Source organism: Mastomys coucha, unplaced genomic scaffold (assembly GCF_008632895.1).
Source record: "Mastomys coucha isolate ucsf_1 unplaced genomic scaffold, UCSF_Mcou_1 pScaffold20, whole genome shotgun sequence".
Lineage (NCBI taxonomy): Eukaryota > Metazoa > Chordata > Mammalia > Rodentia > Muridae > Mastomys > Mastomys coucha.
In genome coordinates, this window is record NW_022196903.1 from 106,260,319 (window position 1) to 106,276,731 (window position 16,413).

The 16,413-nt window shown below is 36.6% G+C and overlaps 1 protein-coding gene across 9 annotated transcripts in view; it reads left to right on the top strand.

The window, feature by feature from the left end:
- Setd5 (SET domain containing 5) overlaps nt 1–16,413 on the top strand; it is a 77,668-nt gene that overhangs the window by 17,526 nt on the left and 43,729 nt on the right. The window contains exons 2-7 of one of the 9 annotated variants that reach the window (XM_031382852.1): nt 10,812–10,998; nt 11,542–11,638; nt 11,794–12,018; nt 15,298–15,490; nt 15,760–15,865; nt 16,192–16,400. In XM_031382852.1, coding sequence (XP_031238712.1) covers nt 15,399–15,490; nt 15,760–15,865; nt 16,192–16,400 — 407 coding nt within the window. In that variant the 5' untranslated portion in view covers nt 10,812–10,998; nt 11,542–11,638; nt 11,794–12,018; nt 15,298–15,398. Of the gene's footprint in view, nt 1–10,811; nt 10,999–11,541; nt 11,639–11,793; nt 12,019–15,297; nt 15,491–15,759; nt 15,866–15,959; nt 16,097–16,191; nt 16,401–16,413 lie in introns of those variants that run through there. The other 8 variants (XM_031382850.1, XM_031382855.1, XM_031382857.1 and 5 more) reach the window with 8 other exon arrangements.

The window sequence follows — 16,413 nt, forward strand, 5'->3', positions numbered from 1 at the left end:
TCTTTTTCTTTTTTTGGGATAGCCATTACTCTCCATTACTGTTACTTTTTAAATAATCAAGTATTCTAAGGTTAGTTTCATTGCCTACAGTTATGAGGTTTACTTGGGTAGTGGGTGGTGTAGTATTGTTTTCATTGGTGGTATTTATGGCCTGTTTTCTGACAACTAGACTTCAAAGTTATGTTGGCTTTACATTTAAAATAGGAATAGTCTAAACAGTTACATGTTCTTATTCTGTGAAACTCAGCCATTGTTACTGAGTTATTTTTTCTTCTGTGGAGTACATGAGTCTGCTTAAAGTCTGTCACCACTGAACACTCCCCAAGTACTTACTCAAGGAGACCACTAAGTAAAAATAAGAACAGCTGGTCACCAGTGGTGTGATGTAACTAGTTCTTACCTCTCCAGAGATAGATTACAGAACACCACATGCATTTTTGTCTTCTTGATTTGGGGGATTGCTTTCCTATATTTTACCTATTTTTATGTGATGCAAAACAGTTTATAAGAATGCTGTCTGTTCTTTTATATGAGAAATGTATATTCCCAGTAATGTAAGGAGATTTATCAGGAAGCTCATATGAGATAGTTAAAAGTGACTTAAGAGAATTCATCCATTGAAACATTTTAAATAAGCACTTGTGTAACTCACCTGAACATTACTCAGCAGTCTAATAGTGACTTACATAAGCTTTTTATTTATCTGAACCTTGCAAAAAAGTGATGATCTTGATTCCCTCCATGAACTTTATTCTTAGGATACATAGGCCTTCTCATATCACCAATTAAATAAAGGTATATCTGTACTCAGATGTGAGTGCAGAACTGTTAATTTTACAACTTACTATAAGATAAACCTGGGGTTAAATAACATTTAGCCATCTCACCATGTTAGTCAACTCCAATGTATCCACATACATATAAAATCACTTTAATTTTCTGGAGGATGGTTCATCAAACATGCTCATACTATCTTAGCAGTTTTCCTTAGAACAGTTTGTCCTAAAGACTTGTGTGTATAGTGTAAACAAAGTTCTCAGTACATGAATGGATGTTCAGTGCAGCACTGCAGAGTAACAAAAATGAGCATCTGCCTACAGAAGAATTATTTAAATCATAATGCATCAATAGAAGGGTCCTGCAGTATCATTGAAGAAGTACCTATGTATACAAAGACATGTCCTGTTAAATACAAAACAGTTTACAAAACCAGTCAGGCGATTCCTTTTCTCTTTTAAGAGGATACAGGAGAATTTTACTTGTTTTTTATGTTCTTCTAATGTTGGGTTTTTCTGAGCTATATAGTATCTCTGTGTGGCTCTAGTCAGCCTGAAATTTGGTATGTAGATTAACCTTAAACTTAGAAAAAGTCATCTGCTTTTGCCTCTTCATGTTCTGGGATTACTGCCCTGCGCCCATCACACCCAGATTATGATTGTATACTTTTAGAGATTTATTTATTCATTACATGTGAGTACACTGTAGCCATGTTCAGACACACCAGAAGAGGGCATCCAATCTCATTACAGGTGGTTGTGAGCCACCATATAGTTACTAGGGTTTGAACTCGGGACCTTTGGAAGAGCAGTCAGTGCTCTTAACCACTGAGCCATCTTTCCAGCCTGATTGTACCCTTTTATAAGCATTTTTGTAACAAGTTAATTATAAGGGTCTTTACTGATAGAACTAGACAACTGCAGTGAGGAAGCCATGTACACAGCAGAGTGTTATGCTTAAGGTTTCTTTGGTGTTACTGTCCTTAGCTGTCATTTTGAGAAATCTTCCTATCATATTTTCCTTTATTAAGGTAAGGAAAATTTTGTGTTTTCTAAACAGCATAAACTAGTTATGCAAGAAACTCCCCTGGTAAACAATGTAGTGGGTTGGCTTTTAAGCAGTCAGCAGGGTTACTTTCCCTTCAGAATTTGACTCAGTTATAGGAAGAAACATAGTTAATAGGTTTTTTGGTTTGGTATGGTTTTTGTTTTTCTTGTAAGTGGTTGTGAACTTGCAGTGCTTATCACATGAGTGTAAATCTAAAGAGTTAAGAAACATATTCAGGGACAGAAGGTGATGATTCCACACTTTAAATCCAGCATTTAGGTGGAGGAGGCAGGATCTCTAAGTTTGAGGAGTTCTAGGCCAGCCAGGACAATATAGTGGACCATGTCTCCAAAAAAAGAGGAGGAAGCAGTAGCAGCTTCTTCGGGGCTGATAATGTGGCTTAGTTGGTGAGAGTGCTTGCCTACCGTGCAAACAGTCCTAGACTTGATTCCTATCACCATATGAAACTCTGAGTGGATTGGAGTTTGTCAATGATAAATAAAGGGAAAAGTGGGAAATCTGCATAATATAAAATAAGGTAAATCTACATAATATAAATTCCCCCAAAGAGCTGGGAGTCTTATTCTGGACTTGTTTAATGTAGTGCCAGTTAATAAGCACACTTTTAATTTAGATATTGCTATCCAAAGTAATTAGTTTCATAAATAAAAGCTACACATTAAAATCTTAATTTTCTTTTGAACTCTCCTGCTATATGTGTGACTTTCTTGTGAGTAAATTTCCCCCTTTCATTGTTAATCATACAACCCAGAGCTTACTGAATGCTAGGCAAGCACTCTACCGCTCAGCTATATCCTCAGTCCCCTAAGTTAATCTTTTTGTAATTATGTTTTGGTCTGTAAAATAATCAAGGCTTGGCGATGTCTCGGTGGTTAAAAATACTTACCTTACAAGCATGAGAGCTGAGTTTGAGTAAATCCACGCAAAACTGGACACAGTTGAGGTCTGTTATCCCAGCCCATAAGAGGCCCAGACAGGAAAACCACCGGCATCACCTGAGGCATGCAGGCCAGCTAGCATGCATACAGGGAGTGAACAGGAGACCCTACCATAAGCAAGGACTGATAACTTAGGTATCAGTCATTCTCTGACCTGCATACTCAAAATTGCACATATGAGCATGTGTTCACACAGAGGTTTTTTAAAAATCATCTAAGTACTAAAATTATATTTTTATGAAGTGGAATTTATTTAAACCAGTACAATTATGAGGTATGCTTCCTAGTACATGTAAATAACTATATTGAAAAGGTAAATGTACTGCTTGACCTCTGTCATAGCCATTATAAGTAGGACTTTCTTTTTAATTGGTCTTAAATTGCTTCATACTAAGCGAAGCTTTACAGACATTGGCTTATACCAGCCCCAGAATCCCCTGGAGAGAATGTAAATTTAAAGAAAGCAAAGGGTAAACAAGAGTTAGAAGAAAAGGAAATTTTATCTTGGCTTGAATTGGTAAGTCGCATATTTCCGTTTATGCCAATCTGTTTCTCTTTCTTTTTTTCTACAACTCCTGGATCTTTTGCCTGTATTCACTATCTTCACAGTTAAGCCCAATTTACTATTGTCTAAATTAGGTGAACTCACCAGATCTCTGAATATAAATATTCCTGTAACATCCATCTTTTCTCTCCCTTTTACTGTTTGGTTTGTTGGTTTTTGTTTTGAGACAGTTTCACTGTGTGTCCAGGTTGACCTGGAGCTCACAGGGATTGCCTTTCAAGGACTGAAATTAAAGGATTTTACCACCACACCCAGCCTGTATCTTTCGGGTTTTTGTTTGGGATTTATTGTGGGGTTGTTTACTTCTTTGTCATATTTTTCCCATCTCCTCTTTCTACATTTTTTTGGGTGTTGGAAAAGTGAAAACTATTTTTAGGCACGTTCAAGTTATTAGTGATAGCACTTCTTTCTTCATAGATTCTTACCTAATTCTACAAACTTCATAAACGTCCTGCTGCAGATTCTTCTCCATATGTATCTTAGAGTCGTCAGGAGCAGGACAGTATTCTTACTGTTGGACCTACTTGAGACATATAAATTGCCAAGCCAGTTGGGACCCTGTCAGGATTCACAGAAAATTTGAAGCAGGAAAAAAGAAAATAAGTATTTTATTTTGATACCTTTAGAAGTCATCTGTGTAGTACAATGTTTCTGAAGTCATTGAACTAAATTGTGGGCTATATGACAAAATTTCTAGCTCCTTATGTAATCATTTTTCCTAGTATCCTTTTCTCCCAAGTTTAAAAAAAAAAAGTAGTATGTTATGATACTACTAGTTTTTTTTCCCCTTGGGATAGTTGGGTTTTGGCTAGAAATGGATAAGCATATAATTGAGATGGTACATGAATTCTGCAGAATGCTGATTGTATGGGTCAAAACCTGCATTTTGAACTGTTCTGTGTGTTGTGTGTCTCATTTTTTTTTTTTTATGAAATATAAAATAAAGAAGGACTAAAGCAGAAAATAGAAGTTGTTGAGGAACAACCTGGGTTTGTTAGTGGATCAAGTATTCTGTAGATCTGGTGGGTTGTTCATCGATGGGAAAGTGAGACTACATCATTTTAAAGTCCTCGTAAAAGTTCCTATTCCATTAAGAAAAGTTTTTCATTAATTTATTTTCCCTCCCCTCTCTCCTCCTAGTCCCACTCTCTCAATCCCCTTTTAAATTTTATAGTCACAAGAAAAACTGATTTAAAAGAAAAGTCAACTTACATGTATAGCATTTTAGATAAGCAAACTAAAAGATCAAATCATAAAATTACTATTTTTTTCCCAACCCTTTTGCAATTTTTCTGAAGGTAATTTTTTTTTTTTTTTTTTTGAGATAGGGCTCAAAAATGCCCAAAATTTGCTGTATGTAACCCAGAATAACCTGGAATTTCTGATAATTCTACCTGTACCTCTGAAGTCCTAGAATTATGGCCCCGTAACACTATGCCAAATTTGTGCAAGGCTAAGAAAAGAACCCAGGGCTTTGTGGTGCCAGGCAAGTACACTAGCAAATTACATCGCCAGTCTCTTTTTGTACAAATTTTCTCTCTTAACTCAGTTAAGAAATTACTCATTAGCCTACTAAAGAATTTTCAGAGCTGTGCTATATGTGTTAATTTTCATTATGTAATTATGTAAATACAAGGTTGAACATAATGCTTTTAGTAATATATATGTGTAAGAAACCTGAATTTTGAGTTGCTTCCCAGTTTAAGGGTGGTTGTTTTAAAAAGAAATTTGGTTTGAGGCTTCCTTGTAGTTGAAGTTGAAACAGTATTATATATGAAAAGCCTAGTACCTAAACTGAAAAAGAAATTGGGCCTATGATGACAATTCTAAGGAAGATTTTTAAATTGAGTGTATATTTAAGTTGGAGTCTAAGTAAATTGACTATAATCGTTAACTCTAGTAAGATCTGAAGTCATGGTGCCCCTTAGAAAAGGAGGCATTGTACATAACATTGTACAGATACATTGTTGATGTTTATCTTGACCTAAGTAAGAGTAGATTTTCTTTTTTCTCTACTAGATGACATTGTTTTATGTACTGAGTTCCATGTAATTTCATAAATACAAAATATACCTCTCTGGCCCTAGATTAGTCTAAATATTTATTTTTGTGACTCATAATTGGGTACCAGATTTCATGGCAGTTTTTATACAAGAGACTATTGTATCTCAGGTTTTTCTTAGGAAACTGAGGAAAATAAGTATAAATTTTTGCTGTAAAGGTCTTATCGTTAATATGTTTAGAGAATTCTGCTCATCAAAATAAAAAAAATATTTTTGGTGTTTCATTTGAAATGTAGTTATGAGTGATGGATACTTTAAACACAGTTAAAGGAAAGCAGGGAAAGACAGAGGACATCGTAAGAAAAGGGTTTGGGATGTGTGGGGTAGGGATAGTCCCTTTATTTTATCAGAAACTGAAATGGAAGAAATTTGACATTCTGGTGGCTTATGGGGAGCTGCTCAGAGATTGCTTCTTGGCTGAGTTGCTGTCTGCAAAGGCTGCTAACAATCGCTTGTCTGGCAGCAGATCTTGTTCATCAGGATTGCATCATCTCTGGGAGAGTGGCCAAGGTCCACAGCCTCAGTACAAAGACTGTCTGAAGCATACGAGGCCTGTTCTCTTTCTAAAGCTGCACTCTTCTTCCTGCCAGTCCTCTTCACAGGATTGCTAAAGCAGACTTGTGCGTTTCTTTCATTGGATTGGCTGTTTTTTTGGACTCTTGTCTCCCAGCTGCTTCCGCCTCACCTGTCTTGATACATTTATTATGAAATCTCTTAAAAGTCTAGAAACTACATATAAATGGTAACTCTCAAAAGAGTACTCAGTATTGGAAGACAGGCTGGGTTTGTTAGTGGATCCAGTGTTCTGTAGATCTGGTGGATTGTTAATTGATGGCAGAGTGAAACTATATTTTTACTTTGCCTCTGTCCTTTCTCTTACTTGCTGCTGCTGAATACTTGACTATTTTACTTCTTCCTTTTACTGTCACCTTCAAACCCTTTTTAAAATTGTGAATATACTTTTGAAAATATTCTTCTAAAGACTACTTTGTTTTCCAGATTTTTAAAAGTTAGAAACATGTATACACACACAAAACATAAATGTAAAGGGCATGCCATCTAAAGGTTGGTGACTCGTGAGCAGATCTCTTTCCATTTTTATGACCTATTAATATTTTGGATATTGAGAACTCATTATGTTCAGTACTATATTTGACTTTGTGAGAAAAAAAACCATGAATTTAAGAAATACTGATCACCTACCTTTTCCCTTTATCTTCTTTCCCCAAATCTAATAGGTTACCTATTTTCCTTTCCTTTTGGGGATATAGTAAGTTGATGGAATTGACCACAGGTAGAACTAACCCCCCTGCCCCCACTTTTTATCAGGAATGGAATGCAGGAAAAGAAGGGAATCATAATTTAATATGTTTTGCTAGGCCCGTATCTGAAGTAAATCTAGTATTTGATGAAAAAGAGGTCTGTGTCCCATGTGGTGGTATGTGCCTATAATAGCACTTGAGAGGGTGAGCCAAGGAGGATACAAGTTTAAGTCTGATTTGGGTTATAGAGATTGCTTTAAAAAAAAAAAAAAAAAAAACAGCAACAACAAACTAAACTAAAAGTTACTGAGTTTGGAAATGGTTGTTGAAGAACCCCCAAGGAAAGACAAGAAAAACTTGAGAATCCTGAGGGAAACAGTTTTGATTGAAGGGAAGAGAAGGGCAGTATCTCATCACCTTGGAAAATCAAGGCCATTTACTTCCTTTCCTTAGTTATTTTGTGTTAGTTGTAAATTGTAACATAATAACACAAATAAAATTATTAATCTGTAGCATTCCACTTTTTGAGCGCATCAATGTTTCTTCATATATTAAACTGCATCTCAGCCATTTCTAGGGTTTTAGAGCTGCAGTCAGATAATTGGGGGAAACCTCAAAGGTGACTACCCCAAATCCTTTTCATTTGTTTTATTTTGAATTTTAGTAAATGTTGAATTTGGTTACCATGATGAGTTCACTCAGTAAACATTTCTTGATTCCTCTTGATATGTCAGGCATAGTATTTGGTCGTTGGAACTAAAGCAGTGGTTTAAAAAAAATTGTTTTTGTTTTAGTTTTTTTTTTTAAAAATCCTTGACATGTTTTGTGTTCTGGTGATGAGTTTAAATAATGGAATAAATTATATTTTGAAATTATTTTTGTCTAGACACAGTTCTGACACATCTCCAAATTAGGGAATTAAATTAATAGTTACTCTAGCTAAAAGCTTGATAAATCAGAATAAATGTTTTCTTACATGAGATATTATAATAAAAGATTGTATATAGATGATCTAGTAAAAGTTCTTTATCTTTTAAATAGCTACATTTCACATCATTTGTCAATGAAGGAACTATATAAAGAGAATTTCATGTTATCAGAATTTGAATTAGGAAACCTCATCATACGGGCTGGAGAGATAACCCACCAGTTAAGAGCCTTGGCTGTTCTTCCAGAAGTCCTAAGTTTAGTTCCCAGCACCCACGACTATCTATAATTATAGCCTCATGGGAGCTGATGCCCTTTTCTCGTGTGCAGATGTACATTCAGACAAACCAGTCATAGACAGACAGACAGACATTTAAAAAAGAAACCCAATTATTATGGTTTTGGACAACATGGTCAAGCTGGCCTACTAAAAATGCCTTTATCAGAATAATAGCAGTAGTATAGTTATATAAAACTTGGCAAGAGGAAAAAGAATTTACAAAGAGAAATTAATACGCTAATTTCTTAATGTTTCTTAAAGTTGTGTATCAACTGTACAGATAACTGGTGTAATATCTCACCAAGGTCTCACTATGTAGTCCAGGCTGGCCCCTCTTGAACCTATCCAATATCCTTTGCCTATTGAATGTTGGCATTATTGAGTGTGTGCCTCGCTATTGTGATAGGTGGCTATAGCAAAGAATTATTAATAGTGTTGAATAAATTTTAAAGCCTCTTCTGACATAGAACACATGATTTAAAGTCTTCTGACTAGTCATAAGTTAGGATCATCAGGTTCTGGTGGTTATCTGGTCAAATAACTTCTAGGCTTTTCTTAATACAAATTATCTAACTAAAATTAGAGGGAGTACCCTTTAATGTGCTCTTTGGGTTTATTTGTAGGTGTTCTCTTTGTTTCTTCATTTGCAGATTTTGTGTTATTTCCCCAATTGCTCAGGTGTTTTGAGAATTCTTGTTTAGCTACTTGAGGGGTGATGGATATTTATTTGCCAAGTTGGTTCAAAGACAGCAAGTGTGGATCAGTCACACTGATCATGAATTATGTCAAGTTGATAGGAATGTTGACTTCATTTGCATTTTAGTTTTAGTTTTAACAGTGTCACCCTGAGTTGGATGAGAGCAGGTATTTTGCTATGCCCTGTTTGAAGAGGCCCAGGTCCTACAGAAAGCTGCTTTAGTTTATCACTTTGATAGCTTTCTTAACTAATGGTGCAAAAGTAATACCTTTATGTGGTCTTAACTTTGGACTAATTGACCACTCAGAATTAGTTTTCTTTTGCCATATTAATATGTCATTTATCAAAATGAAATTCACATAACTCAAATCAGTAACTATTTAAAATCTTCGTTAATTCCTAAATTGATCTAGCTTAGTATCATATATTTTTTGCTTCAGCTGTTTTTTAATAGTATTGATAATTATTTAACTTCTTTCTTTTTTTGGATTTTAGAGACAGGGTTTCTCTGGGTAGGTCTGGCTGTCCTGGGAACTCACCATATACACTGGGCTGGCTTTGAACTCAAGAAATCCCCCAGCCTCTGCCTCCTGTGTGCTGGGATCAAAGGCTTATGCCACCCCACCACCTAGCTGATAGTTATGTGACTTCCTACTGTCTTCACGAGAGTCAGATTAGTCTAGAGGTCTTTGGCATTATATTGACTTCTAAACACATAAAGTGCTTCTTGTTTTATCTTTAGTGGCTCTTTTTACATTAGTATGAAACCACTAATGTGAATCATGCAGATTCTGTTTTTTACCTCCAAATGCCTTAATCTGCTTTTTCCTCATATTTACTACTCTCTGATTTTTTTCTTCCTAAATAATACCAGTTTATGGATACCAAATCAAAGTATGTTTGATAATAATCTTTGTCATACAGTATTGTTTAGGATTTTTGTTATCTTTCAAAGAGAAAAAGTACATGTATACATTCTTTTAATGTGGTTATTAAATCACAACAAAGTTGAGTAGGAGGTACAAATTTCTGTATGTTCTCTATATCCAAACATGCTTAGCTCCCTCCCTCCACCCCTCTCATTATGTTTTTATTCATATCTATCAGTATATGTTGCTGTACAGTTGTGGGCTTTAGATAATTACATGATTTCTAAAACTAGTTAAGACTATTTAAAAGAAGTCAGAGAGGGGCTGGAGAAATGGCTTAGCAGTTAATTAAAAACAGTGGCTATTCTTCTACAGGACTTTGGGTTCAATACCTAGCACCCACATTGCAGCTTACCTGTCTGAAACTCCATTCTGAGGGGACCCAATGCCCTCTTCTGGCCCCTGTGGGCACTGCATACGTTTAAACAGATTTTTAACAAAACAAGTTGGGGCATAAGAAATGGCTATCTGATCAAACAACTAATTGATATCTCCTACCAGGTTTACTTTAGAAGGGATAACTGAGTATTGATTAAACTATGCTTATTGGTTGCCTAGAAGAAATTTAAAAGAAGTTATTAAGGAGTAATAGTTCTAGGATACTTCTGATAACCATCCTAAATCTTAAAATCTGTTTGGTATATCTTAGACTAGTGGATAAGTGTGTCTGCTGGCAGCCAAAAAGTGAGCCTGTCAGACTATTGTTTTCATCTTGGTAGAAAAGAAAATAATAAGAATAGAAATTTAAAAGTAAGCGTAACTTTCTACTAACCTCCTTTGTAGAACATTAGTAAATTAAAACACATAGTAAGCCAACATACAATTTTTTAAAAAATCTTATTCCTATTTGGGAGCTAGAGAGATAGCTCACTCTATAGATAGCACTTGTACAGCTATGAGGACCTGAGTTCAAGTCTCCAGCATTCATATAAAGGACAGGAGGTTGTGGCTTCACATGCCTCTAGCCAATATTGGTAGGCATAGATCCTATAAGTGGATCCTACAAGCTTATTGGCCAGCCTGCTAACGCAGCCAGAATGGTGATTTTGCAGTTCAGTGACAGTCATTCCCTCTCTTTCAAGGGAATAAGATTTGAGAGCAATAGAGGAAGACAGCCAGAATCATCTTGTGGTTTCCATGTGCTTACATGAGTACTCTCAAACATACACACTTGACCAGTATACACTGTGCAGAGACACCACAAACACAAAACGTATTATCCTAGCAGTACAAAACACCCTACAGCATTTAAGATAAATTTAAAAAATTTCTCTGGTCAGTGGTTATTTTCATTTTCTGTGGCAGGATTCCTCATGTCCGTAACATGTTGGCTGAGGCTCTGCAGTTCACCCCCACTCTTCGAGTGGTCAGTCTCCATTAATTGGACCCCGTGATTCCCACCCTCTGCTGTCTTGGACGTCATGAGCATTGCAATCCCTCTGGGAGTCACCACACCAGATACTTCCTACTCAGATATGGCTGCTGGATCAGAGTAAGTGCTACTTCCTAGATAGTAGGATTGTTACAAGCTTGTGTGAGGATGGATTTCTTCTGGGCAGTTCATAAGCTTATGTAATATTTTCTTAAAACCTATCCCACTAAAGAAAACATTAGGCTTGCCCTCCCCCCACCCCCAGTTGGAGGGACAAAGAAATTAGAAGGGGGAGGAAAGGAGCTTTTAAGGAGGGATTTCTGGGTAAATAGAATCAAAGTTGCAAAGCAGTGGTTACATTTTCCTTTGTTTTATGGGTGGGGAAGATTGAAATGAAGTAGGTGTTACTACCTCCTTCTAAAGAGTTAATGATTATTCTGATGAAGAGAGATAGGTTTTCTTTCCAACTGATTTTCTTTGAAGGCCTCTTCCTATGTACTTGTCATTATTCTAGAGTAAAGGGGCTGAAACTTTATATGGGCAGACTGCTTAAGCAGCTCACTCTGGGGTAGAAGGCATGGAGAGCTGTACCATCTGTTTTTACAGTATTCGTTGCCTAGAAAGAGGACCTTCAAAGTCAGTGGTACCAAACTTGTTTTTCAGCTAAGAGCAGCATTAGGAATTCAGAATTTGTCGAAAGGCCCAATCCCTAAAATAGACTCAGTTCTTTGAAGAATTTAAATGCCAAATGACAATGAAGGTAGGCCTTCATTATAAAATTTTATATATTATTCAGTTTAAAATTTTTTAGCCTTTTGTATCCCTTCTCTTTAAGTTGTCCAAGATTGCCCCCGCTCACAGATTCCCCCCTCTTGTCCTTTTACCTCCCTTGTACCCAATCTTCCTTGCTTACAGAAAGGAAGTGGAAGCCCCCTACCTTTCAAGACGAAGTGGCACTACACCAGGATGTGAAAGTCCAGCGAAAGAGACCCAAGGGGCCTAGGGGGCAGCACACCCCCAGAAGCCAAGTCTATTCCAGGCAGTACCAGGGATTAGGGTCTGGGCTGGAAAAATCCTGGTGTTTTGAATATGTTCAGGTCCAGTTCAGACTCTTGATCCCACAGCCACTTCTTGAGTGAGGTGGGTGTTGCTCTAATTCCCGTTTCTCTTGCCATTTTCAGTCCCTGGGAATTCTTTCCCCTTCAGCAAAGCAAAGCAACTGTTCCAGAATTCTGGGTTGAATGGCGTCCCTTGTTAATAGTGGTTTCCTTAAAACTGAGGATATTATTAAAGAGCATGTATATTTCTTCATAAAGCTACCTGCTGTTGACTTTTATTGTGTTCCTTAAAGAGGAAGACATGAAACTACCCCAGGAAGTAATGTATGATATTCTGGGGTAGTCTGGAATTGAAAGTCATTTTTAAGCTTATTCCCATAATACAATGGGAGGAGGGAGGGCATAGGAAAGACTAGTTGTCTTTCTTTATTATAGAGGTTTTTTGTTGTTGTTGTTGTTGTTGTTGTTGTTGTTTTGTTGCTGTCACTTGGGGGTTTTTTGCTTTGGTTTTTTTTTTTTTTTTTTTTTTGTGGTTTGGTTTTGGTTATGGTTTTTGCATGCCAACAAGATTTAGTTAAATACTATTAGCCGAGACTTTCAATTGTGTAATTTTTCTCTAAAATAAAGTACTTAAAACTCTTCTGTGTTATTGGATAGCCAGCTCAATTGTATAGTGATTATAGGTCTTTATAAAGTCAGATAATAACCTACTACAATGTTAACAAATGATGTATAAGTAGACAGTATTAATATATATGAAAAATAAAGAGGCTAAACAAGTAAGTTTGGAATTGGTAGGTAAGGAAAAGACCTAAAGCAGTAATTTTTAAACAGATAATTTCTTCAAAGTACAACAGTAGCTACACATATGGTCTGGGGAATCAAGGAAAAATGCAAGAATGAAAGTAGTCTGGCCTGTACTATATGACTGTAGTGCTGTGTCCTAGAACTTTCTGAAGGTTTTCATTCATTGTCTCCAGACAAAATTCTGATAACTATGGTCAACCAATTTCACATTTCTTGTTGATTAGTTTTACAAAGGGTATTGATGTCAATCATTTAGCTTATATGCTAGTCTTTTACTAATTATTAATATTTGTCCTTACTTTATCATGCCTAACCATTGTTCTAAGCACTCTCAAGATTAAATGTGGTATTAAGGGCAACATTATCTAACCAAGGAAGAAACATACCTTGCCTTCTGAAATTTTTAACTCTTGATGTAGTAGTTTACATTTTACAATTATATACATGTACAAAGTTACTTGTAGGAAAACTTGTAGATATAATAACAACCACAAAAAGATCTTTGCATCTCTTGCATGACCAAATATCAGTTACTTTCTAAGAGGTGGCTTTATTAGAGGCTGCATATTGCTCATTGAACATAATTGATGGATATATCTGTTGTGAGCCCAATTTCTCTGTGTATGCCCAACTCTTAAGACATTTTAGTCACAGGAGAAAAAAGGATATAATCATTTGCATAAAATGGTTGTCTAATAAAGGCATGCAATCTTAATACTTTTTTTGTGTGTTGTTTTTAAGCACTCTGTGACTGAGCTACCTCCCCATATCCTATACTGTAAATTTTTAATCTATATTTTAAAATACACATAAAAATCTATGTATAATTTCTAATCAGTATAGACATTGTAAAGTTTCCTCATTTAATCTAAATTTTAGATTAGGATGCATAACAATATTTTAAATGGCTGTGCTTGAGCTTGACTACATAAATTATGGAGCAGTAGGATGGCCTGATAACCTCCACAATATACGTTTTATTTTTATTCCCCAGACTTGCACATGAAGTGCATATGTTCATATTACCCAGTTTGGAGATGGGTAAGATATAACCAACATAGCTCCATCTCCATGGCCATCTTTTATTTCATGCAACTTTTTTTTTTCCTGTCCCACAAAAAGCTTCATTTCTAATAAACAACTTTCTTATTTCACCCCATGTGTTTAATGGTATAAAATTCCCTACATAAAAATATGTACAGCCCTTTGAATTACTTACCTAGTAACATACATAGTCAATAACAATGTATAAATCCATTACTTTCTTTTAACTGTCCATCATAGAAACTAAATTCTACCTTCATTTTATTAATGCTTGTTTGCCTTTGGCTTCATTTAGGAAACCCTATCTGTTTCCTAATGCTCAGCCAATTGCCTCAGTGACCCATGTTCAGATCATCCTTTTCTCAAGAATACTTACCTGCATTCTTGATATATCCCCTTCCAGCCACCCCCACTGCCAATCCCCATTCTGAAGACCCTGTCAATTGCTAAAGTGCATGCACCTCACTAACAGAGAATACTTTCCTCTGTCTAAGTTCCTCACCTAGAAATGACCTTTTGCTGTTATTATTAAGACCCTTTCTCACAGTTGTGGACCATAAAACTAGGTGAGTTCAATACATGTCTCAGAGTCTTCTTTCATCCCTCACTTCTCAGTTCATGTGCTACATTGAATTGCACGGTTTACTCCTGCTTAGTATTGTGTGTTTTGTATATCTTGAAGCAGGAAGTTAATTATTTGGAACAAACTGAATTATTTGATTTGCTAAAACCCTTTGATCTCTGGAGTTGTGTTAACAGTGATCGTTGGTGTTACTAATGGGTGAATCTCTGTTCTGATTAATACATATTACAGATAATCCATTCTCACTTCTGCCAAGTCATAGAATTACATTCCTTAATTATTCTTCAAAAGTCCATAAAAAACCGAACCAGGTAACAAAAGTTGAAGTAAAGAAATAAGGAAAAACCTATTTTATCCTTGATTATGGATGCCTTTTTTTTAATCAAATAAAATTTATGTACAATTTATGACCTTGAATGTAAAAAAAAAATAGTTCCTAGGTTTAAAGGCCTCAAATACAGTTAATAGCTAGAGTGTTATCTTTGCTTCCAGCAATGCATAACGGGAAAGGGAAAGGCTTTGGAGTCGGGCAGACATCTTTATTTCTAATCCTGACTGTCAGCATATGTACTTAGAAAATCATGTAATCTCACCACCTCAGCTTTCACTTCCCTCTCTATAAAAAGGGGGTGACCATGTTTAATAATTACAGATATTGAGTTAATACATGTAGACCCAAGTAGTAGATGATTCATAATGGTAGTGACGGTTACTATTTAGTATAAAACACATTTAACTCCCACATTCAGTTTTATTTTGAAGTTCTATGTTATTGTCATGCAGCTGTTAAACAATTGTGTCCTTGAATATGCTTGCATGTCCTTGGTAGATGAGAAATTCTAATATGTGAAAGGTATTTGGGGGTTCATCAAGATGAGAGGTGTGATAAATATAAGATGCCATTGTTTTTGCCTGTACTTTCTTCAGGGTATCCTGTCTTGGTAGTGAATGGAAGAGGGCCTGGTCCCTGGGGCAGTGCAGAAGGCACTTTCATCATCTCACTCACTGCAAATGTCATGTGAGGTTTCATGGAAGTATTAAGAGATCCAATTAAGAAGAATAGTTCTGAGTCTAAACCAGCCCAGAGTGGCTTCTCTAGGGGAAACTCCCCGCTCTGCTGGTACGTTTGTGTTTGTCATTAGGGACACCTTGTATCCCAGGTGCCTGCCTTGAGACATCTGCCTGAACTGGCTTCATGTTACACACAAATCCACATTCAGTAACACTATTATTTATAGGCTTAGTTATGTTAAAACAGACTTTCACTAAGTTCTTATTCTAGTGGCTGGTGGTTGTGGAAAGAGAAGGGATTAGAATGGGAAGTGAACTGTTAGCTTAAGGGAAGAGTAGGTGTTATGCTATCATGCGTTGCTTTTCGCCTTTGTGCAGCCCTGAATCTGTGGAGGCTAGTCCAGCAGTTAATGAGAAGAGCGTGTATTCCACTCATAATTATGGGACCACTCAGAGGCATGGGTGTCGAGGACTGCCTTATGCTGTGAGTATGCACTTGTTTCTCTCCAGAGCAGTGATCTTCTTGGAGTGTAATCCATTCTTATACATTGTGACTTTCTTGAAATGTTTATATGCAGCATGACGAAGTTGCCCCTTTTGCACTTCCCTGCCTCCAGCGGACGTCTAGCCCTGCATCATTGTTCTTGTTTTTATGTCCCAGTTGACCTTGGCATTTTGTTTTATCACTTTCCTGGTTGAAGCCAAAAAACGAAGGGTACTACTTTCTTCTTTCTTTCCATATGTACCATACTTTAGGGGAGAGAGGGGCCAGTGTTTGGACACTGTTGATTTAAAAAATCTTATTTTCAGGATCATAATTACGGAGCCCCTCCTCCTCCGACACCTCCTGCTTCTCCCCCTGTCCAGACGATCATCCCTCGTTCTGACCTGAATGGCCTGCCGTCGCCCGTAGAGGAACGCTGTGGAGACAGCCCGAATTCTGAAGGAGAGACTGTTCCTACCTGGTGTCCTTGTGGTCTTTCTCAGGATGGCTTCCTTCTCAACTGTGACAAGTGCAGGTAAGATCCTGTT